Source organism: Mesoplodon densirostris, chromosome 3 (assembly GCF_025265405.1).
Source record: "Mesoplodon densirostris isolate mMesDen1 chromosome 3, mMesDen1 primary haplotype, whole genome shotgun sequence".
NCBI classification, from domain to species: Eukaryota; Metazoa; Chordata; class Mammalia; order Artiodactyla; family Ziphiidae; genus Mesoplodon; species Mesoplodon densirostris.
The window spans coordinates 125,139,659-125,164,574 of record NC_082663.1 but is presented as its reverse complement, the minus strand read 5'-3'; the positions used below and the strand labels follow the sequence as shown (position 1 = coordinate 125,164,574).

At 43.2% G+C, this 24,916-nt stretch overlaps 1 protein-coding gene across 3 annotated transcripts in view; it reads left to right on the top strand.

The window, feature by feature from the left end:
* The first annotated feature begins 10,846 nt into the window (after positions 1 to 10,846).
* The window catches only part of PRELID2 (PRELI domain containing 2), a 91,961-nt gene continuing 77,891 nt past the window's right edge, over positions 10,847 to 24,916 (top strand). For 2 of the 3 annotated variants that reach the window (XM_060093570.1, XM_060093573.1), the window contains exon 1: positions 10,847 to 11,007. In XM_060093570.1, the coding sequence (XP_059949553.1) occupies positions 10,933 to 11,007 (75 nt within the window). In that variant the 5' untranslated portion in view covers positions 10,847 to 10,932. Of the gene's footprint in view, positions 11,008 to 24,564; positions 24,587 to 24,916 lie in introns of those variants that run through there. The other variant, XM_060093572.1, reaches the window with a different exon arrangement.

The window sequence follows — 24,916 nt, the reverse complement described above, 5'->3', positions numbered from 1 at the left end:
GGAATTCCAAGAAGATGCATTTTAGTATGACAGTACAGCTAACAGATTGCACTAATAGCATGGATTATCAAATGCTTCTACAATAACTTTTAGACTGCAGCAAAATGAAAAAAACGAGTTTCCAAGAATCTATAAATCAACATAGCATTTTAAAGTGTTGTAAAAAACTAAGCAAATCTATATTTTTCAACCTCTCATCCTGTCTAGAAGATGAAACACGATCCTGTTATGAACTGGCTTAGGTAAGTCCTATTGGTTGAAGTATGGAGACTTTAAGATTTTCTTTTTATTAGTCGTTAGTTAACTACTGAGAATTTTCATCTTAAGCAAACTTTCTTGTAAGTATCTGAGTAGGTGTGTTGGACCTCAGCTTCTTCGTCTGTAAACTGTGGATATAACAGTTCCTGGATATTGTGGTGAGGATGAAATGAGTTAACACATGCAAATTACTCAAAGCAATTACACAAAGAACAGTGCCTGGCTCATATTAAGTGCCCAAGAAATGTTACCTATTATTACGAAAAGCTTGTATTAGTGCTTTAGTTCCTTTATTATTTTATTTGAATAGCAATTTCCTCTATCAGAGAACTTATTTATACATCACCTTATCTGAATTGCATGAAAGATTCAGCACTTAGTGTTTGCAGGGTGCCAGAGATACAAAGAAACGTAAGACCCAGTCCCATCTTTGAGAAATTTGCAATTGAGTTCCAGCAAAGTACTTTATCCTATGGCTTGCTTTTAGAAAATACCGCTCCAAGGGAGCTAAATTTGGACTGTCAGCTTTTTACCAATTAGGATTCTCTAGGTTGCAAGTAAGAGAAGCCAGCTCAGACTGGCTTGGGCTACAAAGTGGATTTGTTAACCCATGTATGGGGCAATGAAAATAGTGTGGATTAATTGGGGGTAATTGGCGAGGGGTTCCATAGTGTTCACTTTAAGGCCGAGATTTAAAAAAAAAGACTGGGAGTTCCCTGGCAGTCCAGTGGTTAGGACTCCACGCTTCCATTGCAGGGGGCTCGGGTTCAATCTCTGGCCAGGGAACTAAGATCCCACAAGCTGTGTGGTGCGGCAAAAAAAAAAAAAAAGAAAAAAGAAAAAGAAAAAGAGGCCTAGATTTTCCTATCATCACAGGGATGGCATCAAACCAAGGCTGTGGCCCCAGTAAACCTCTCTTTACATTTCACTGGTCCAGACTGGGTCAGATGCCCATTCTACTGCCAATCAGTGGTAATGAAGATCTTTCCTAGGTCAGTAAGGCCCACCACTGAAGCTAGGGGTCGAGTGAACACCTGAAGAAAAACAGGGCTCTATCCTGAAGACAGAGGGCAGGATGAATGCAGAGTACACAACCAACAATTCCCAGCCTACCCTCCGAAGGGGGAACTGTATCTTACTTTTCTTTATGTTCTAACACGTTCTGTGCCAGCTGCACAGAAGATACTTAATAAATACTAGCAGAAAGACTGGGTAGTAAATAGATGTAGGAAGAATTATTTATTCACCTTACGTAAGCCTCCTGAGTCCGAGAAATGTTTGTCCCAGGAACTAGCATGACCAGTTCTTTCTTGTTTAATTGCCTTTTCCCTTAGCAATATAACCATGGGTTCCATCTAGTCCCAGTAGTGCTAGAGGGGAGGTCTGGATTGACCCTTCCTTCTGGAGCCCCATCGTTGATTAATTATAAGTTGTGATGTTCCTCATTCATTCCCAGGTCATGGGGCATCTTTTGGCTGGTTGGTATCATACGTCATGGTAGATGAGTCAATCTTCTAAGGTTTGTGCCCAGAGAAATTGCCATTTAAGCTCCCTCTGTATTTCAACTCTGAGGTTAGGGAAGCAGATGTTGATGGACATCTAATTAGCATCTTAGGAGGACTCAGAATGATCTCCCCATCCTTAAACTGTTGTTTAATCGGTTGTCCCAGAGAGACACTGAGAGCCTCACTGGAATGTTGCTTCATGCAGAAAAAACAACCCAGCCTAGCCTCCCAAGTCACCATATGTAATGACAATGGTAACAACTATAGTAAAAAAAAAAAAAAAAAAAAAAAAGCAAGTCTAATGCCTGGTCACAAGTAAGAATAATGTTAGGTACATGTGACATTGGTAAATGTGTTACATCCCTGGAATTAACCCTTTGACTTGCATGCTCAGCATCTCTTTGATCTCATCTCTAACTGAGACAGCATCCATATTTTAGGGGTAGACTTGGGGTAACCAAGTACACACAACCACTGCATAATATCATCTACAATAGTCATTTAAGCTTTGGGGGAGCTAAAAGCAAAGTCAGGAACCACTTTATTCTGAGACATCACTACCACATTAATTAGATATGCTCTTACTGGTAAGATCAGCCTTCTTGGTGAGCAAACAAAGGCAGTTGCTTGATGGCTTAAGTTAATCTTGATGTGACCGTTCTAGGAAAAGAATATTTTTTTCCAAAGAGGAAAGAATTATTCAAAGTCCTTGCATGAATCATCTATTTCTAGGGGTCATTTCTCTAATATTTATGTTTACCTCGAATTTTATTTTCTCATGCTTTCATGAGTCAGCAGTACCTCTTTTGATTGGCTTATTCTTTCTTCAGAATTATGAATGCCTTTAATCTAAACGCTCTTTTGTGTTCTGCCTTCAAATCATTCCAGTTTTCTTCCAGTGACTTTGTGTCTATTAGTTTACACCTCTGCAGAGAAAAATTTTAGGAGACTGGATTCTACTCCCTTCAGATGAGTTAACCTCTGCAAGCTTCAGTTTATTCATCTGTAAACTGTGGACAGGAATGATAACGGTTGTGGTACTCTACCCGGATCCCCTCTTCAGGAGCTATGCTTCCTCCAACCCCCAACCCAAAGCCGTGCTCCTCACTGGGAATTGTCCTGCACTGCAAGGGAATTGCCTCCCCTAGCCCCTCGCCTCAGTGGGGCTCACCCAGAACCAGAGATTCTGCTCCTAGAGGGTTGGCTGAGACTCAATTGGAACCATATTTTGGGGCAGACTATCTCTTTGCCTAATCTTGCATTCTTCACTACCTGTGGTTGTATCTCCCAAAGCGCCCCCAATCTTCCTGTACGTCATTGACTGATGACATTCACATTTCTGCCTGATCTCATCAATCAGATAGTCCTTTGAGAAAAGTAATAACTAACTCAAGGCAAAGTTAAGTTGTCTTAAGTTTGTTATTTGTCCCTAAACTCACTCTTCTTTTGCCCTGGGGCTCTTCATGGTTGCCTCTTTCCCCTCCAACAATTCCAGCCCTCCAGTTCCTTACTGCTCATACCTTCTTGCCCTAGAAAAATAGGTGGGAAGGGAAAAGACTTGGTAAACTTATTCTCATTGAGGCTGAATATATTACCCCTTAGCTTTCTAAGTTACACTTCTTTTGAGATTCTCTCTGTGTGCCTTTTCTTTTATTATTATTGTTCCCTGTATCATGACCACAACTGCCCTTCCGTAATTTCTGGTTTTCAGTCTGGTGTGAGATCAGTCTTTTAAAATTGGCCTTCTCAGACAGGAAATATCTTAGATTCTTTCAAAATTCATGCCATTGGGCTTCCCTGGTGGCGCAGTGGTTGGGAGTCCGCCTGCCGATGCAGGGGACACGGGTTCATGCCCCGGGCCAGGAGCATCCCACATGCCGCGGAGCGGCTGGGCCCGTGAGCCATGGCCACTGAGCCTGTGCGTCCGGATCCTGTGCTCCACAAAGGGAGAGGCCACAACAGTGAGAGGCCCACCTACTGAAAAGAAAAAAAAAATTCATGCCATTAATTGCTACCGCTAGTACAAAGAAAATTTCCCTATTTGTACGAACATCATGAGGTAAATTGGCCTTAAAGGATGCAGTTTTACCAAACAAAATGAATAAAATTCTAAGTGGATTTCTAAACAATCAAGGTGGAAAAAGTAAAAAGAGAGAGTTGAAAATATAAATGTGAAAGGCAGCTCAACTTTCAAAGGTATCAAGAATTGGGTTGATTTGCAGATGGAATAAGGCCTGGCAGGCAATAAGGGGTTCTTTTCTCTTTTCTTTTTTTCCTGGCATATGAACTCATAACAGCTAAATTTTTCTCCCACATTATATTAGGCAGGAGTCTCAGTTGAAAGTGTTAGAGAACTTAACTCAAATTAAGTTAAGCAGAAAAGGCGATTTACTAGAAGGATTCTGGAGAAACTCAGAAAACCCAAGGAGCTGCAGGAAACAGGGCAACTCATGGGATTCAGGGACTAGACCTGGAAATCCGGTTCCACCAGTCTCTCTTTTCATCTTTGATCTCTGCTCTTTTGTGTCTGGTGTTGTGGGCTGATACCTTTGTCCTCTAAAAGGTTTTGAAGTCCTAATGCCCAGTACCTGTGAATGTGACCTTATTTGGAAAGAGAATTTTAACAGATGAGCAAGTTAAGATGATGTGTTAGTTTGTTGGGGTTGCCATAACAAAGTACTACAGACTGGGTGGCTCAGACAATATAAATTTATTTCCTGAGAATTCCCTGGAGGCCCAGGGTTAGGACTCTGTGCTCTCACTGCCGAGGGCTCTGGTTCAATCCCTGGTCAGGGAACTGAGATCCCACAGGCTGCGTGGCATGGCCAAGAAAAAAAAAAGAAAGAAATTTATTTCCTTACAGTTCTGGTGGCTGGAAGTCTAAGATCAAGATGTTGACAGGGTTAAAATGGTCCTCAAAAAAAAGCCCTATCTTTTTACCCTGTAACTACCCTTCAAGGACTCTGTTCTAAAAAAGCAATAAAACATGCTGATAAAAATTTACCCACCAAGATTTTCATGATAGCAATAGTTCCTATCATGTCCCTCCCCAGCTCAACGTTTTCAGTAACTTCCCATTTCACACAGAGATAAAGCCAAAATCTTCACCAAAGGCCTAGAAGACTCTCTGTGACCTACATCCTTGTTACTTTTTTGACCTTTTCTCCCAGGACTCTGCTCCAGCCACACTGGCCTCAGTTCTCAAATACACCAGGCAAAGGAGCACCGTCTCAGGGCCTTTGAACTTGCTACTCCCTCTGCCTGGAATGATCATCCTTCAAGTATGAGCACGACTTGCTCCCTCTCTTCTTTCAAATCTTCTACTTAAATGTCACTTTGTCTGGGAAGTCTTCCCTTCTGCCCTGCCCCCATTTATCATCCTTCTTCTACACTTTTTCTCCTTAGCACACATACTTCTGTAATACCAGATATTCTACATATTTGTTTTGCTCTGCGTTGGAAATTGAATACCTTCTAGGTTCTCTATAACACATGGATGGTATGATGACCAGCTGGCTCCTTGCCCTGGAACGTTTCTTCTCTGCCTGATTAAAATTCTTGAACTTCCTTTGTGTGGAGCTGCACCCCTCAGGCCTGCAAGCCCTTTACTTGCCCAGCCTTAAGACTGAAGAAAGAGCCCAGAGTCAGGGACAGAGACATCACCGGTTTAATGGATGGGAGAGCTTACATGTCTAAAGCAAGGTCCTGGAGCTACACCCCACTGTCACCCCACCGTCTGTAGAGGGAGGGCAGGGCATGGCAGAAGTCTTTGGCTGGGGAGGAATGTGTATGTGTTACCAGTTGCAGAGGGAATTGAAGTCAGGTTGCCAGGGAAACCAGCAGAGGGGCACACTCTTTTGATAAATTATCATAGTGGAGATAGTTCTGATCTAAAGATTAGAACAATCACTAGTTGGGGCTAGGGGCAAGTATGTAGGCATTTACCAATTAGGCTCTATAATTTAGAGGGAAGGTCAGTCATGTGAGTAGGTGTAGTTAAAGCAGGGGATGTACAGAAAGCAAGAGAACCGCTATTCTGAGTGACCTGACCATACGCTTTGTCTGACCAGTGTCATCCTTAATTGGGGGAAGAGAAGTCTGGTTCAATGATGCCATGGGTCTATCTTACCCTGACATTGTGAACTTGTTCTGAGATTTTGCCTTGTTTTCCCTGCAGATTTCTGCTTTGTGCCCTTGTGTCCATGTTGCCTGCCCTGAGTCTCTAGTCCATATCTGAAATCTCAGGGAGCTAGAAGGGAATTTAGAGATAAAATTGGCCCATGTGGTCATTTTGTTGATGGTGAAACTGAGGTGCAGGGGCAGGAAGGAACTCGCTCAAGGTCATATTCTATGTTAAGTACATTCATGAATTTATTCAATATATACTATGTGCTAGGCACTTGTAGAATAATAGAAAAAATATATATTGGTCTCTGCCGCCCTCCCCCCTACACTCCCCTCTCCCACCTCTTAAACTCCTCCTGGCACAGAGCTCCTGAAACCCTTGTCATATCGTAAGTGATCAGAGCACTAGGAGCATATTTTGTTCTAGTATTTGGTCTTTGACTCTGTTCCTGACACCAAGCTCCTAAATCCCTTGGAAATTTCTGGGTGATAGGAGTGTCTTTTGTTCTAATGAGGCAACTCTGGGTAGGCTGCTGGATGGGGGCTGATCACCAGAAAGACCAAATCAGGATTAGAAACTTGGAATTTTCAGCCGCATCCCCCATGCTCCAGAGACGGGAAATGGGCTGGAAGTGGAGTTAATGATTGATCCTGCCTATGTGTGATGAAGCCTTCATAAAAATCCCCAAAGTATGGGGCTTGGAGAGCTTCCAGGTTGCTGAACATGTGGAGGTGCTGGGGGAATGGGATGGCCGGAGAGGGCACGGAAGCTCGATGCCCCTTCCCACCTAGTCCTATGCAACTCTTCCATCTGGATGTTCATCTCTAACCTTTGTCATATCCTTTTATAAGAAAACGGTAAACAGTAAGTAAACTGTTTCCCTGAGTTCTGTGAGCTGCTCTAGCAAATCAATTGAACCGTGGGAACCTCTGATCTATAGCCCATCAGGTAATCACCTTGACATGGGCTTGACACCTGGAGGGAGGGGCCGTCTTGTGGGAGTGAGCCCTTAACCCGTGGGGTCTGAAGCTATCTTCAGATAGATCGTGTCAGAATTGTGTTAAATTGGAGGACACCCAGCTGTGACACCCAGGTGTCACAGAATTGCCTGATGTGAGGGAAACCCCTACGCATCTAGTGTCAGAAGTGTGAGTGTGGTAGTAATGTGAGAATAAAAGAAACACAAGAGGTGGACTGAGGTTTTTTCCTACCCAGCACTGAATAGGGAAGAGTGAATAAGACACAGTTCTTTCCAGTCTGGACAACCTCACAGTTCAATGGAGAATTCACATAAACAGACAATTACAAGACTGGATAAGAAAGATCAGTGAGAGAGAGACAGTCAGCATGAAGAGGGTGAGAACAGCACAGAGGTGAGAGGGCAAGGAGAGAAGTTCAGGGCTGAAGCTCTCCATCCACTTAAATCTCACAGTATTTATAATGGGCCAATCATCCATTCTTTCCATCCAAATGTATTGGATGTTCTTCTACTGGGCCTTGCCTTGAAGATACAAAGATGAGTCTGGTATCTTAAAGGCCAAATAAGGTCATGAACTTGTGAGGTTGGCCAGCAAATTTCCAAACTCGAGTCCCTGACTGGTTAAGCCACTCAATTTCAAAGCAAAGGAAATTTGTTTCATAGCCCTTTTCTCTTCCTTGGGACACAGCGAGTAAGTTGTGCAAACTGGCTGTGATGCTGAGCCACAAGACTGCTTGGAGGTGGCCTCCCTTGTCAAGCCTGGCACCCCTTTTCACCTTCAGAGTGCTCTGATGTCCTTGGAACGGGCAGGTAGTGTTTGTTCTTACACAAGGCAGTTGGCCAGCCAGCCCAAGTAGAGCCAACAGGTGCTGGGTCCTTTAATCTTTCAGGACACAACCTTAGCCTTTTGTGGCTGGTTGATCAGGAGTGGGTGAGCAGCTGTCCAAGGATACATTCTGGAAGAAATCGGTGGTCCAGGTGGAGCGTGGGCACAGGGTCCAGTCTGGTAGGAGCTTCTCTTTCACACCCAGTATCCAGCTGCTGTCGGTTGCAGAGGCAGATCAGAGACACCATCAACTCCACAAGCAAATTATCTCTCCTTTGTAGGCCTGTGTAATTCCCCAGGGACATTGGTGTTTGTTCTTTTCCTGTAAGGATGGGTTGGTGATATAGTAGAGTTGCTTTATACATACATTCAACATGCAATGGCTTTGGTGCCTAACTCTCCACCTCACTTCTCATTCAGTATTTCAAGATAATGCAGCCCATAGGTTTAGTAAGGTGGGGATTAAGAATTAACTAGTGGGTTTAGCAATTTGGTCCTTGGCGACCTTGACAGCAGTAAGTTCAGTGGAGTGCCAGGGGCCTGAACTGGCTGGAATGGGTTCAAGAGATTATAGGAAAAAAATGGAGCAGAGAGTTGAAATAGAGCTGAAAGAAGATATGGGGTTAAGAGTAGATTTTTTTTTTTTTTTAAGATGGAAGAAATCACAGTGTACTTGTATGCCGGTTGTAATGATCCAGTAGAGGCAAAACTGATGATTCAAAAAAGAGGGAGTGGATATGGCTTGAGATGTCCTTGAACCAGAAAGAGGACAAAGAACTTTTAGGGATGTGGTAGAGCTGTGTAGGGGAGGAAGAAGTTTTCATTGACCCTCTTAGGGTCCCTGGCTGGATGTGAAAATTAAACTGACAAAGACAGATTAACAGGAGAAAAGCATACACATTTACTTACTGTAAGTTTTATAAGTGACATGGGAGCCTTCATCAGGAAATGAAGACCTGAAGAAATGGTTAAACCTAAGTGTCTTTATTCTAGGTTTGATGAAGAGTGGGCAGTTGTGGAGAAATATGATAGGACAAAGGGTACGAGGTAAGTGTAGTAAACTGGGGGAAACTTGGCAAGGCCTGTTTGTTCGGATTCTTCCTGGTGACCCTTCATCCTGGAGATAAAGATGCTTCTTTCCTCCAGGTATAGAGGGGCACCTGTTAGAAGAGGGTCTTATGACCTGCTTCAGGGGAGAAGGGTGGGGGACAGCCAGAGAGATCTTTCTGCTTCTGCTGTTTTCTCAGACTCCTTCAGCTTAAAATATCCTATACGCTAAAGTGCATGTTTTGGGATACTGTGTTCTGAACCTCATCAGCTGGTTGTTAAACACAACTGGAATTAAATATTAAATTATATAAATTTACTATTAAATAAACAATATTTTAAAAGGTAATAGATATTCAAAAAGCTTCCCTTCCTAACTTCATTGCTACCTTTACCATGGTCTGTGTTCTTGCAGTTATGTCTATCGTGAGTGGAGGTGGGTGGTGGAAATGACACCATGCTGGTCATTTCAAATTGGCCATGGTGGGAATATTTACACCACAAAAATTGCAGCCATTAGACATCAGGGCCTTGTTTTGGTTTGTTTTTTAAAGGAGAGCTGTTTGTTAACTATATGCAGCCCATGCCTGGATTTGGTGGACAAGGGGAGAGATTGGCCCTCAACTAAGTGGCAACAGTTTGTCCACAAGAACAGGAGAGAAGGCAGGGCATTTGGACAGGTGGGTAGATAGATGTGGTAGAGAGATGTTTCCTATTTAGTAAGGGAAAAAGGAAGCAAGGTAATCACCTGAGAATAAGGCTGGGGAGGGGTGTGTTGGAGGTTTGAAGAGAGAGGAGCCTGGCACAGTAAGTGGGTTAGAGAAATGCAGTGTTTTTGTCTAAGCACCATTAAAAAGGCCCCCAGAGGGCTTCCCTGGTGGCGCAGTGGTTGAGAGTCTGCTTGCCGATGCAGGGGACACGGGTTTGTGCCCCGGTCTGGGAAGATCCCACATGCTGCGGAGCGGCTGGGCCCGTGGGCCATGGCCGCTGAGCCTGCGCGTCCGGAGCCTGTGCTCCGCAACGGCAGAGGCCACAGCAGTGAGAGGCCCGCGTACCGCAAAAAAAAAAAAAAAAAAAAAAAAGGCCCCCTGAGGTTGGTGGTTATGAATCTAAAGAGAGGCCTGGGTGTATAGTAGTTTTCCTCCAGGCCCTTTCAGTGGCTTGGGTGAGGCAGTGAGTAAGTGGAGAGCTGGATTTATCCAAGGCTAGGGTTTTGCCAGTCCAGTATGACTATGTGTAAGTGAGATTATAAAATTATAAATGAAAAAGCCACCACCTCAAAGACCTCCCTTATTTATCCGAGCTAAAATCATGCCGCCTGTAACTTTGAGCTATTATCCTGCTTCTTTTTCTATTTTGTTTATTGGGTGTTAAATTATCTGACAGCAGGGACTGTGCTTTCCTTACTGCGGAATGCAGTGCCTACCACAGTGCTTGGCACATAGTAGGTGCTCAGGAAGTAACATGTTGGATAAGTTATTGGATTAATGGATTCACTTGCTTGCTCCATGGTGTTTAACCTTTCCTGAGCGTAGGATTTCCTTACGGAGTCAGATGCAGATATGGGCAATTTTTAAGTACTTGAGATGCAACCTAAAGCCACAGAGGCAGCTGCCCGGGTCGTGTGAGTAATGAAGCTGTTGGTCTTTGTCACACAGGACTCGGCAACACGAGGGGGGTTATATTACAATCCCTAAACTTGGAGGGAGGGTAGTTTATGTATTTATTATTACTTTTTTTTTAGTGCTGCCAATAGCGGCTTAAGGGTCCAGGAGAGGTGATGACAAAAGCCTCAGTGGCAGGGTCCAAGCCTCCAACACACTGCGCCGCGGCTCCAGGGCGGATACTTGGGTCCATAGGCGTGGTCGGGGGCGTGGCGTGGTCAGGAAGAGGCGTGACCGGCGCGGGGAGGGGCGGGGCCGGGGCTGGGCCGCTCCAGGCGCCTCCAGTCGACACCGCCAGGGGCCCAGGCACCTCCCGCGCCCGCCGCCCGACGGGACGCTGGCAGAAGGGGGCGGGGGCGTGACCGACTGTCTGGTTCTCTGGACAATAAAGTTTCGAAAGTTTGAAAAAGGAGGAGAAAAAAAACCTCCCACGCCCCTTCGGCTACCCTGACGCGGACGCCTGCGGCCCGGCACCTACAGAGCTCCAGCAGCAGTGTGCTCGGCGGAGGCGTGGCAGGCGCGCCGGAATGGGGGTCACCGTGGACGTGCACGAGGTGTTCAAGTACCCCTTCGAGCAGGTGGTCGCCAGCTTCCTCCGAAAGGTATTCGCCCCGCTCTTTCTCGGCCGGGGCTTGCATTCTCCCGCGCTGCCCCGGTGGCCCAGCGGTCTGCGCTCCGGGCAGCGGGCGCCCGCAGCTCCCCTCACCTCCACTCTGCACCCCTCTGCCCGCTCGGAGGTCCACACCCACGGTCGGTCTCCCCTTCCAACTGCGGGTTTCGCCTCTGGGATGTGCTGGGCGAGGGCGGGGGTGGATTTCCTTGAGAGCTCCCCCACCAGGATGAGCGAAAGGCTCCGTGCGCGGCATCACGTTCACACCCTGCCCCAGCTGGAGGGAGAGTCGCGGGGAACCCAAGTTCTGGAGCTCCGGTGAGGCTGCACAGGGCTTCTCGATCTCTCTAGTACATCATTGACTCCTTCAAAGCTAGTGGAGGCTGTTGAAGCCGTCATCTACCACCTCACCACTTTCTCTTTTATTAACAGCTTGGGACTTTGGGCAGTCCCCATGCCTTAGTTTTGTAATATGTAAAATGGGAAAAATAATAGTACCAACTCAGGAGTTGTGAGGATTCAAGTGAAATAATTCCCGTAAAGTGCTTATCACAGTGACTGATGCTTGCTAAGTTCTTTAAAATATATTGTTGTTGTTTGTGCTACTATAACTGTACACCCTAGCCTCAATATTCAGTGGCCCTCTTTATCTCAAGAGCTGCTCCTGGGACTGTGGCTCGTAACGGTAGAATGGGAAATTTCTTTCTAGTCTGGTTCTGCCTTTAGTTGGTTCACTTGATGACCTTGGTCAAGGGTCATTTTCTCTCTAGGCTTCAGTTTCTGCATCTAAGATGTGTCCACTTAAAAAAATGCACAGCCTAAAAGTTGAGAATTATGTTTTATTGGGCAGACTTGCTGAGGACTTAAGCCTGGATACAGCCTCTGAGATAGCTCCTTGGGGCTGGTCTGAGGAGGAAAGGGAGGGGCCAGGGTATATAGGAGTTCAGACAAAAAAAAGGATAGTTGACCATCCAAAGATTACTGCTAATTAAAGAAAATGGGACATCTCAAGTTAATGAAATTAGTGTTTTTCTGTGTATGGAACAATGCAAGAGTCTGGGCCCATTGAAATTCCTTTGATAAGTGCCTTAACTATCTAGGACCTGTATCCTGTTTTTCTCCGTCCTGAACCCCCTCAGGGTGCACCGCTGGGGATGGCTGCAGAGGCTGAAGGACTTATGGCCACAACATCGTTTGTTTACTGAAATGGCAGGTGACGTTTTTTGTCCACAGATGAGTGTTGTATCAGATCTTCTTTCAGCTTTCACGATGTTGAGGAAGATTTGCAAGAATTGTAATTTGCCTTGGACAGCTGCCACTGGCAGTGCTCCCGGTGTGCCACCTGGAAGCCTGGAGATGGATTTTTTTAAGTGATAAGACCTGACCTCCATTAGAGGATGCACTTGGGGGCCCAGGTCACAAAGGAGTGAGTAGGACCCTGGTTAACATGATGCTGCCATGGAGGCCTTTTTTGGGGGGGAATGTCAGCTGGTTAATATTGTTAATTATCTCCTGTATGTAGTACCTGGTACCTACTAGGTGCTCAATACAAATCTGATGAATGATGAATGAATAAATGAATGAATAAATGAATTACAGATGTGCTGTAGACTTTGCCTTAGGCTAGGCTTCTGGGCCCTAAAGAGAAAAAGCCAACACCCCATTTTTGTTTTAGGGCTGGCACTTTGGAGTGTGGATTCTCCAGTGTCACTGCCCCTTTGGAAAGCCTTTCTGGGTTGTCCTCATCAAGAGGCAGTCTCTGCCTTGTCAGAGCTGGAGGGACACTTTGGGCCTCAGTGACCGTCTTCTACAGTGTTGGCTAGTTACTACTGCATGTGTCTTTTCCCTCATCAGGCTCTAACCTTCCTCGGGGTAGGTCTCACTACTGAGGAAACACGTAGCACAGTGCCAAGCTCTCATTTAGAGAGTACTTGGCATGTGTCAAGCTTCTGGGCTAAATGCTTTTCCTTCATTCAGCAGGTGTTTAGAGACACTTTGTGTGCCAGGCTCAGCGCTGGGTGTAGGGCATCACAGACAGACTCTCTTCTCATGGAGCTGATGGTCTCTGGTGGGTGAGACTGACACTAATAAATGATTAACAAGGGAAAACGTAACTCCAGCTGATGATATGTATTTACACAGGGAAAGTTCACAGTGTTGCGAAGTCCCGGAGGGTGACATAGGGAAGACTTCTTCGAGAAACTGACATTTGGGAAGTGATGGCTGAAACATGAGACGAGTTTCCTAGGCCGGTGGGGTGGGGGAGGAAGTGCTGTCATACGTTATCGTTTTTACTCCTCCCAGCAGCTTCAGGAAGTAGTTAGGATTGACTTCCATTCCATGGTCTGGAGAAACTGCGGTTCAGATTCCAAGCTCCCGCAGCTAGCAAGTGGGAGAGCCAGGATTTCAACACATCTGACTCCAAGCTCACACCCCCTAATCACCAGGCTGTGCTGCCTTGCACATAATAGACACTCAGATAATCACTGAGGGAATACCGTGCTGTAGACTCCACTTTGTGTAGAGTCTACAGTTTCCTTTTGCCTGCAGTCTTCTCTCAGGGTTTATTCATCTCCGACCGGTTGTGCCTGGTCTAAGGGTATAGCTTTGAAGGTGCGAGGGTGAGAAAAATACATTGTTTTGGTTATCTGCTGTGTAACAGATCACCCTAGTGATTTAGTGGCCTAAACCAATGGTAAGCTTTTGATGGAAAGCTTTTAATTCTCACATTTCTATGAGTTGGCTGGGCTCAGGTGGGCAGTTTTTAGGTGCCAGGTGTTATAGCTGAGGTCACTTCTCTAGCTCGGTTTAGTTAGGATCTGGAAGAGTTTTGTTTTTTTTTTTTGCAGTACGCGGGCCTCTCACTGTTGTGGCCTCTCCTGTTGCGGAGCACAGGCTCCGGACGTGCAGGCTCAGCGGCCATGGCTCACGGGCCCAGCCGCTCCGCGGCATGTGGGATCCTCCCGGACCGGGGCACGAACCCGCGTCCCCTGCATCGGCAGGCATACTCTCAACCACTGCACCACCAGGGAAGCCCTGGAAGAGTTCTTATACAATACTTAGCAAAGTGCCTGGCACATAGTAAGTAAAAACTGAGGAGGACATTTTGGAAGGTAAGGCTAGGGAAAGTGGAGGAGGACATTTGCAGAAAAGGTCTAGGGATGGGACAGTGTTATCTCTATGGACAGTACACTTGCATTCTTTCTATTCACAAGGCAGTCCTTCAGAGATCCCTGGATGGGGCTATGTGACTGTCTCTAGGATGTCAGTAAATTCAGTTGCTCTGAGAATTTTTACCTTACATTATTCATTCTTTTTTCTTTTCTTTTCTTTCTCTCTCTTTTTTTTTTTTTTTTTTTTGGCTGCGCGGCATGCGGGATCTTAGTTTCCTGACCAGGGATCAAATCTGTGCCCCCTGCAGTAGAAGCAAGGAGTCTTAACCACTGGACCACCAGGGAGGTCCCCACCTTACATTATTTAAAGCCATGAACTGGAAGTCAGTAGACCTGGATTCCAATCATTGTGCTTCCTTCATTAAAAGCAGTTTTGAGGTGGCCTTGGGAAACAGTTTTCACCAGCCTATACTGTGCCCTTGAGCAAATTAGAAAGAGGCATCATCTAGGTGTTCTACACCCATAAGCTCACAGTAAATGGGGCTAGTGGGAGGTGTATGGGGCTACTTATGCAAGTTAGAAAAAAGTGCTCCTTCTTCTAGGTGCCCAATGGCCTGCTTGACTAGAAAACCTTGTGCAGTGAGCAACATGCACAACCTTATGACACAACCCTACTGTCTTAATTTCTTATCTGTGAAATGATATGCTATGTACCCCACCAGTCTCCCAGGATTGTTGTGAGGATCAGATGTGTAACAGTTTGACAAGCATGTGTTTCTTTTAAAGCATAAGGTAGTAAGAATGATCCTTTTAGCAAAATACACTTTTATTTTTCTTTTACTCCTTTTGTATTTTTTTTTTTTTAATTCAAAGGAAAGCACTTGGCAGAAGGGACAATCATAGGATCTCTGGGAAGCATTTAATCTGATTTTGCACAATGGTATGTTTGAAGGTGCTACAGCACTGAGGAAGTTCTATTTTAAATAGAGTCTACTGATCTCTGGCTTTTGGTATGTTACGGCTTGCCTTCCAAGTTATAATATCCTGCTATTTTTAAAACCTGAGGAATGTTTGCTCTTCTTACACCTGCCTGTTGGATACCACAGGCAAAATATTAGCTACATACTCTCAAAGCTAAGTGGCACCTTGAAAACAAACACCACAATACTCTTTGTTCGTGGAGTGCAATGTTTCTCATTGAACTCTTCATAGAGGAGTGCTGTGAAAACCAAGATGGTTTATTCATCAGATGCTAAACTACACTTTCCATGAACTACAGTGTCAGTGCTCCTGACAGTGTGTTTTGGTTTCTTTCTTTGAATGACTCTTAGCTTTCTAGTTATCATCACTTATAGCTGTTTCCTTCCTTTTACTGAAAACCATCTGCAAAGAGAACACACTGTTGCATAGATGGATATAGCAGCTGATAGGCTTACTCATCTCTGGAAGCTAACATGGGCCTGTTTAATGGGCTTGCCTTGCATGAGCTGGATTCCTAGATTTTCTAAAAATTTCTTCCTAAAAGACTTCCTAAATTTTGTCTACCTGAAATTTAAAGTCATACAAAAGGCCATTATGTGGCCTGGATTTTTCTTGTTTATTCTTAAATGAGGCCAAAGAAGCTACAGTTTTTCTTAGCATAGAGTTGTTCAGGTTGATTTTCTTGTTATGCTGTAGGTAAAAGAATCACTGTGAATAGAGTGTAAGCTTCATGGGTGGAGATTTTATCATCTGTTCCTGATGTATCTCAAGTATCCAAAGAGATCCTGGAACATAGTAGGTTATCAGCAAAATCTTATTGAATGAATGAGTGAAATACTGTCTTCAGGATTTAGCCTTATGTAATTTCAGACCGAAGCCGGTGTGGATTCAGTAACATGTCCTTACTTTGGGTACTGTAATCAAGCAGACAGATTAAAATAATTTCTTTGCTTCAACACAGTGGCCTCGGATTTTATTTATTCTAGCCAGGAGCTTGATGTTGTGAACAAAATGGTTTGAATGTTTACCCTTAAACTCAGAAAGGGGATTTATGAATGGCTATTTCCATTTAGAGTAGAAAGTTGATTGGGTAATTAATAATGTTTCCATTTCTGATCCTATTTTTTCTTCCTTGCATATCTGGCACATGTGTGGAACATCTCTCCCTACAGAGCTCCTGAAATATTTGGAGTGGACCCGTACTTCCAAAATAAGTGATTTGAAAATGATAGGCCTGGGTTAGCATAATGGTTATTTATCTTTTTGTTCACACTATAATCGTCTTTCTTCACTTTTATCTTCCTATCCTCAATTCCACTAGAAAATTAGGCACGACGGGAAGAAGGTGCAGACAGGAAGAGCGTGGGCTCTGACATCAGCCAGGTGTTGGGGTGCTTCAAGCTGTGTGAGTTTGGGCAAGTCAGTTCATTTTGCTATGCCTCAGTTTCCTCATCTGCATAATATTAATAATAATATCATCTGGAGTTGTTGGGGGAAAGTAAGTTGGATAATGCACACAGTTGCATACAATATACATAGTTTAACGTCACCACATAGTAGGTGCTTTAGTACTTGTTTAAAACAAGTACTTTTAAAGTACTTGTTAAAAATCGTTATAATAATACTAACAGAAATAATTTATGACATGTAAATCCATGAACTTGAAAATAAAAAGCTGAGAGAAGTAGTCTGCAGAAATCTTTTTTTATTTTTTTTATTTTTAAAATTTTTTTTAGCTTTCTTTTTTTTTTTTAATTTTTGCTTTATAACAAATTTAATCAGTTATACATATACATATGTTTCCATATGCCCTCCCTTTTGCGTCTCCCTCCCATCCTCCCTATCCCACCCCTCCAGGCGGTCACAAAGCACCGAGCTGATCTCCCACTAGCTATCTACCTTACGTTTGGTAGTGTATATATGTCCATGCCGCTCTTTCACTTTGTCACAGCTTACCCTTCCCCCTCCCCATATCCTCAAGTCCATTCTCTACTAGGTCTGTGTCTTTATTCCTGTCTTACCCCTATGTTCTTCATGACATTTTTTTTCTTAAATTCCATATATATGTGTTAGCATACAGTATTTGTCTTTTTCTTTCTGACTTACTTCACTCTGTATGACAGACTCTAGGTCTATCCACCTCATTACAAATAGCTCAATTTCATTTCTTTTTATGGCTGAGTAATATTCCATTGTATATATGTGCCACATCTTCTTTATCCATTCATCCGATGATGGACACTTAGGTTGTTTCCATCTCCGGGCTATTGTAAATAGGGCTGCTATGAACATTTTGGTACATGTCCTTTTTGAATTATGGTTTTCTCAGGGTATATGCCTAGTAGTGGGATTGCTGGGTCATATGGTAGTTCTATTTGTAGTTTTTTAAGGAACCTCCATACCGTTCTCCATAGCGGCTGTACCAATTCACATTCCCACCAGCAGTGCAAGAGTGTTCCCTTTTTTCCACACCCTCTCCAGCATTTATTGTTTCTAGATTTTTTGATGATGGCCATTCTGACTGGTGTGAGATGATATCTCATTGTAGTTTTGATTTGCATTTCTCTAATGAGTAAAGATGTTGAGCATCCTTTCATGTGTTTGTTGGCAGTCTGTATATCTTCTGTGGAGAAATGTCTATTTAGGTCTTCTGCCCATTTTTGGATTGGGTTGTTTGTTTTTTTGTTATTGAGCTGCATGAGCTGCTTATAAATTTTGGAGATTAATCCTTTGTCAGTTGCTTCATTTGCAAATATTTTCTCCCATTCTGAGGGTTGTCTTTTGGTCTTGTTTATGGTTTCCTTTGCTGTGCAAAAGCTTTGAAGTTTCATTAGGTCCCATGTGTTTATTTTTGTCTTTATTTCCATTTCTCTAGGAGGTGGGTCAAAAAGGATCTTGCTGTGATTTATGTCACAGAGTGTTCTGCCTGTGTTTTCCTCTAAGAGTTTGATAGTGTCTGGCCTTACATTTAGGTCTTTAATCCATTTTGAGCTTATTTTTGTGTATGGTGTTAGGGAGTGATCTAATCTCATACTTTTACATGTCCCTATCCAGTTTTCTCAGCACCACTTATTGAAGAGACTGTCCTTTCTCCACTGTACATTCCTGCCTCCTTTATCAAAGATAAGGTGACCATATGTTCGTGCGTTTAACTCTGGGCTTTCTATCCTGTTCCATTGATCTATCTTTCTGTTTTTGTGCCAGTACCATACTGTTTTGATTACTGTAGCTTTGTAGTATAGTCTGAAGTCAGGGAGCCTGATTCCTCCACCTCCATTTTTCGTTCTCAAGATTGCTTTGGCTATTCGGGGTCTTTTGTGCTTCCATACAAATTGTGAAATTTTTTCTTCTAGTTCTGTGAAAAATGCCAGTGGTAGTTTGATAGGGATTGCATTGAATCTGTAGATTGCTTTGGGTAGTAGAGTCATTTTCACAATGTTGATTCTTCCAATCCAAGAACATGGTACATCTCTCCATCTATTTGTATCATCTTTAATTTCTTTCATCAGTGTCTTATAATTTTCTGCATACAGGTCTTTTGTCTCCTTAGGTAGGTTTATTCCTAGATATTTTATTCTTTTTGTTGCAATGGTAAATGGGAGTGTTTCCTTGATTTCACTTTCAGATTTTTCATCATTAGTATATAGGAATGCCAGAGATTTCTGTGCATTAATTTTGTATCCTGCAACTTTACCAAATTCATTGATTAGCTCTAGTAGTTTTCTAGTAGCATCTTTAGGACTCTCTATGTATAGTATCATGTCATCTGCAAACAGTGACAGCTTTACTTCTTCTTTTCCAATTTGGATTCCTTTTATTTCCTTTTCTTCTCTGATTGCTGTGGCTAAAACTTCCAAAACTAGGTTGAATAAGAGTGGTGAGAGTGGGCACCCTTGTCTTGTTCCTGATCTTAGTGGAAATGGTTTCAGTATTTCACCATTGAGGACGATGCTGGCTGTGGGTTTGTCATATATGGCCTTTATTATGTTGAGGAAAGTTCCCTCTATGCCTACTTTCTGCAGGGTTTTTATCATAAATGGGTGTTGAATTTTGTCGAAAGCTTTCTCTGCATCTATTGAGATGATCATATGGTTTTTCTCCTTCAATTTGTTAATATGGTGTATCACGTTGATTGATTTGCGTATATTGAAGAATCCTTGCATTCCTGGAATAAACCCCACTTGATCATGGTGTATGATCCTTTTAATGTGCTGTTGGATTCTGTTTGCTAGTATTTTGTTGAGGATTTTTGCATCTATGTTCATCAGTGATATTGGCCTGTAGTTTTCTTTCTTTGTGACATCCTTGTCTGGTTTTGGTATCAAGGTGATGGTGGCCTCGTAGAATGAGTTTGGGAGTGTTCCTCCCTCTGCTATATTTTGGAAGAGTTTCAGAAGGATAGGTGTTAGCTCTTCTCTAAATGCTTGATAGAATTCGCCTGTGAAGCCATCTGGTCCTGGGCTTTTGTTTGTTGGAAGATTTTTTATCACAGTTTCAATTTCAGTGCTTGTGATTGGTCTGTTCATATTTTCTATTTCTTCCTGGTTCAGTCTCGGCAGGTTGTGCATTTCTAAGAATTTGTCCATTTCTTCCAGGTTGTCCATGTTATTGGCATAGAGTTGCTTATAGTAATCTCTCATGATCTTTTGTATTTCTGCAGTGTCAGTTGTTACTTCTCCTTTTTCATTTCTAATTCTATTGATTTGAGTCTTCTCCCTTTTTTTTTTTGATGAGTCTGGCTAATGGTTTATCAATTTTGTTTATCTTCTCAAAGAACCAGCTTTTAGTTTTATTGATCTTTGCTATCATTTCCTTCATTTCTTTTTCATTTATTTCTGATCTGATTTTTATGATTTCTTTCCTTCTGCTAACTTTGGGATGTTTTTGTTCTTCTTTCTCTAATTGCTTTAGGTGCAAGGTTAGGTTGTTTATTCGAGATGTTTCCTGTTTCTTAAGGTGGGATTGTATTGCTATAAACTTCCCTCTTAGAACTGCTTTTGCTGCATCCCATAGGTTTTGGGTCGTCGTGTCTCCATTGTCATTTGTTTCTAGGTATTTTTTAATTTCCTCTTTGATTTCTTCAGTGATCACTTCGTTATTAAGTAGTGTATTGTTTAGCCTCCATGTGTTTGTATTTTTTACAGCTCTTTTCCTGTAATTGATATCTAGTCTCATAGCATTGTGGTCGGAAAAGATACTTGATACAATTTTAATTTTCTTAAATTTACCAAGGCTTGATTTGTGACCCAAGATATGATCTATCCTGGAGAATGTTCCATGAGCACTTGAGAAAAATGTGTATTCTGTTGTTTTTGGATGGAATGTCCTATAAATATCAATTAAGTCCATCTTGTTTAATGTATCATTTAAAGCTTGTGTTTCCTTATTTATTTTCATTTTGGATGATCTGTCCATTGGTGAAAGTGGGGTGTTAAAGTCCCCTACTATGATTGTGTTACTGTCGATTTCTCCTTTTATGGCTGTTAGTATTTGCCTTATGTATTGAGGTGCTCCTATGTTTGGTGCATAAATATTTACAATTGTTATATCTTCTTCTTGGATTGATCCCTTGATCATTATGTAGTGTCCTTCTTTGTCTCTTCTAGTAGTCTTTATTTTAAAGTCTATTTTGTCTGATATGAGAATTGCTACTCCAGCTTTCTTGTGATTTCCATTTGCATGGAATATCTTTTTCCATCCCCTTACTTTCAGTCTGTATGTGTCTCTAGGTCTGAAGTGGGTCTCTTGTAGACAGCATATATATGGGTCTTGTTTTTGTATCCATTCAGCCAATCTGTATCTTTTGGTGGGAGCATTTAGTCCATTTACATTTAAGGTAATTATCGATATGTATGTTCCTATTCCCATTTTCTTAATTGTTTTGGGTTCGTTATTGTAGGTCTTTTACTTCTGTTGTGTTTCTTGCCTAGAGAAGTTCCTTTAGCATTTGTTGTAAAGCTGGTTTGGTGGTGCTGAACTCTCTCAGCTTTTGCTTGTCTGTAAACGTTTTAATTTCTCCATCAAATCTGAATGAGATCCTTGCTGGGTAGAGTAATCTTGGTTGCAGGTTTTTCTCCTTCATCACTTTAATTATGTCCTGCCACTCCCTTCTGGCTTGTAGAGTTTCTGCTGAGAGATCAGCTGTTATCCTGATGGGGATTCCCTTGTGTGTTATTTGTTGTTTTTGCCTTGCTGCTTTTAATATGATTTCTTTGTGTTTAATTTTTGACAGTTTGATTAATATGTGTCTTGGTGTATTTCTCCTTGGATTTATTCTGTATGGGACTCTCTGTGCCTCCTGGACTTGATTAACTATTTTCTTTCCCATATTAGGGAAGTTTTCAACTATAATCTCTTCAAATATATTCTCAGTCCCTTTCTTTTTCTCTTCTTCTTCTGGAACCCCTATAATTCGAATGTTGGTGCATTTAATGTTGTCCCAGAGGTCTCTGAGACTGTCCTCTGTTCTTTTCATTCTTTTTTCTTTATTTTGCTCTGCAGCAGTTATTTCCACTATTTTATCTTCCACCTCACTTATCCGTTCTTTTGCCTCAGTTATTCTGCTATTGATCCCATCTAGAGTATTTTTTATTTCATGTATTGTGTTTTTAATCAATGCTTGATTCATCTTTAGTTCTTCTAGGTCCTTGTTAACTGTTTCTTGCATTTTGTCTATTCTATTTCCAAGATTTTGGATCTGGGAAATAGAATCTTGGATCATCTTTACCATCATTATTCTGAATTCTTTTTCAGGTAGACTGCCTATTACCTCTTCATTTGTTAGATCTGGTGGGTTTTTATCTTGCTCCTTCTCCTGCTGTGTGTTTTTCTGTCTTCTCATTTTGCTTATTTTACTGTGTTTGAGGTCTCCTTTTTGCAGGCTGCAGGTTCGTAGTTCCCGTTGTTTTTGGTGTCTGTCCCCAGTGGCTAAGGTTGGTTTAGTGGGTTGTGTAGGCTTCCTGGTGGAGGGGACTAGTGCCTGTGTTCTGGTGGATGAGGCTGGATCTTGTCTTTCTGGTGGGCAGGTCCACGTCTGGTGGTGTGTTTTGGGGTGTCTGCGGACTTTTTATGATTTTAGGCCACCTCTCTGCTAATGGGTGGCGTTGTGTTCCTGTCTTGCTAGTTGTTTGGCTTAGGGTGTCCAGCACTGTAGCTTGCTGGTCGTTGAGTGAAGCTGGGTGCTGGTGTTGAGATGGAGATCTCTGGAAGATTTTTGCCGTTTGATATTATGTGGAGCTGGGAGGTCTCTTGTGGACCAGTGTCCTGAAGTTGGCTCTCCCACCTCAGAGGCACAGCACTGACTCCTGGCTCCTCAATTTGGGATGATGTGTTGTCTATTCATGTATTCCACAGATGCAGGGTACATCAAGTTGATTGTGGAGCTTTAATCCGCTGCTTCTGAGGCTGCTGGGAGAGGTTTCCCTTTCTCTTCTTTGTTCTCACAGCTCCTGGGTCTCAGCTTTGGATTTGGCCCCGCCTCTGCGTGTAGGTCGCCGGAGGGCGTCTGTTCTTCGCTCAGACAGGACAGGGTTAAAGGAGCAGCCGCTTTGGAGACTCTTGCTCACTCAGGCCGGGCGGGAGGGAGGGGCACGGAGTGCGGGGCGAGCCTGCAGCGGCAGAGGTCGGCGTGATGTTGCACCAGCCCGAGGCGCGCCGTGCGTTCTCCCAGGGAAGCCGCCCCTGGATCCCGGGACCCCGGCAGTGGCGGGCTGCACAGGCTCCCGGAAGGGCGGTGTGGGCAGTGACCTGCGCTCGCACACAGGCTTCTTGGCGGCGGCAGCAGCAGCCCCAGCGTCCCACGCCCGTCACTGGGCTCCGCGCTTTCAGTCGCGACTCGCGCCCGTCTGTGGAGCCCCTTTAAGCAGCGCTCTTAATCCCCTCTCCTCGCGCACCAGGAAACCAAGAGGGAAGAAAAAGTCTCTTGCCTCTTCGGCAGCTCCAGAGTTTTCCCGGACTCCCTCCCGGCTAGCTGTGGCACATTAGCCCCCTTCACTCTGAGTTCTCGCCGCCAGCCCCAGTCCTCTCTCTGCGCTCTGACCGAAGCCCGAGCCTCAGCTTCCAGCGCTGCGCGCCCCGGCGGGCGAGCAGACAAGCCTCTCGGGCTGGTGAGTGCCGCTCGGCACCGATCCTCTGTGTGGGGATCTCTCCGCTTTGCCCTACCCAGGTATGTGGGGAGTTCTTGCCTTTTGGGAGGTCTGGGGTCTTCTGCCAGCGTTCAGTAGGTGTTCTGTAGGAGTTGTTCCACGTGTAGCTGTATTTCTGGTGTATCCGTGGGGAGGAAGGTGCTCTCCGCGTCTTACTCTTCCGCCATCTTACCCGGAAGTTCTCCCAGAAATCTTTTTAACTTGGAGTAATTAAAGGGAGAGTAAGCATGAATAAAGGTGCATATTTGAATTATGACTTTTTTTTTTTTTTTTTTTTTTTTTGCGATACGCAGGCCTCTCACTGTTGTGGCCTCTCCCGTTGCAGAGCACAGGCTCCGGACGCGCAGGCTCAGCGGCCATGGCTCACGGGCCCAGCCGCTCCACGGCATGTGGGATCTTCCCAGACCGGGGCACAAACCCGTGTCCCCTGCATCAGCAGGCAGACTCTCAACCACTGCGCTACCAGGGATACCCCGAATTATGACTTATTTTTAAAATGTCATTTAAATAATATTAAAGCATACTTAGTAAGTTACCTAGTAGAAGTTGTGGCTTAGTGCCTGAAAGATAGGAAAATTTTAAGTATCAAAGTATAGTAGTTAAACATTCATTATGTGTCTCCTAATAGAAATCCACAATAGGTCTGTGTATCATTTGGCCCCTGGGAGATGAAAAGCTAAATAAAACATATCCCTGGCCTCAAGGAGCTCACTGTCAAAGGGGACAAAGGGAAATAAATTAATTTTTGTGGTAAGTGCCTTCTCAGGGGCATATCACAGACATACAGTGTGGTGCAAGCTTCATGTTTTAATTATAAATCTGTAAGGGCTTTTAGAGTACTTAAGAGTTTGTTGCCTTTTTAAAAAGTAAGTGTTCTCTCTATTCTCTTCTCCAATGTGGCGCTTCCCCTAATGCTAGTGGGCAGGGATGTGTCAAGGAGTCCTTGTCGTATCTTCTACAAATTCTGCAATGGTAAAGCATGAGCTTGTGAGGTTTTACTAGTCTAGGAAAATAAGAAATATCTTCTAGTAATTTTTGAATAATCATTTAAATATATCTGGATTGCAAATGGGCACTAATAGTATACTTAATATGATACCACAGTAGGTTACAAGATAAAGACTGAAGTCTTGAAACTAAGTTTTCAAAAATATTGAGTCATTTTTTAGTAGCAAAACCAGTAAGGGTGCCAGGTGTTACACTTACATAAAATTATTTCCTTGAATTTCTATAACAACTCTTTGAGGTAGATTTTTTTTTTTTTTTTTTTTTTTCTAATTTTACAGATGAGAAAACTGGATTGACTGAGATAATTTGCCTGAGACTGCCATAGGTGGGCATCAACTGAGGTCTCTTAGATTCTAAAACTCATTCTGTTTCCCAGACTTGCTTTATTTTACTTTCGTGTATTTCTTAACTTTTCATTTAGAAGTAATTTGACTTAAAAAATGTTGCAAAAACAGACAGAAAATTCGTGTCCTTAACTTCCTCAAACCACTATATAATTTTTAAAATCAGGGAATTAACACTGATACCATGTTAACTGTCCTATAAACATTATTCAAATTTTGGCACTTGTTTACTAATACGATTTTTTTTCAGTCTAGGATTCAATCCAGGATCCCACATTACATTTAGTTGTTGTATCTTAGTCTCCTCTTCA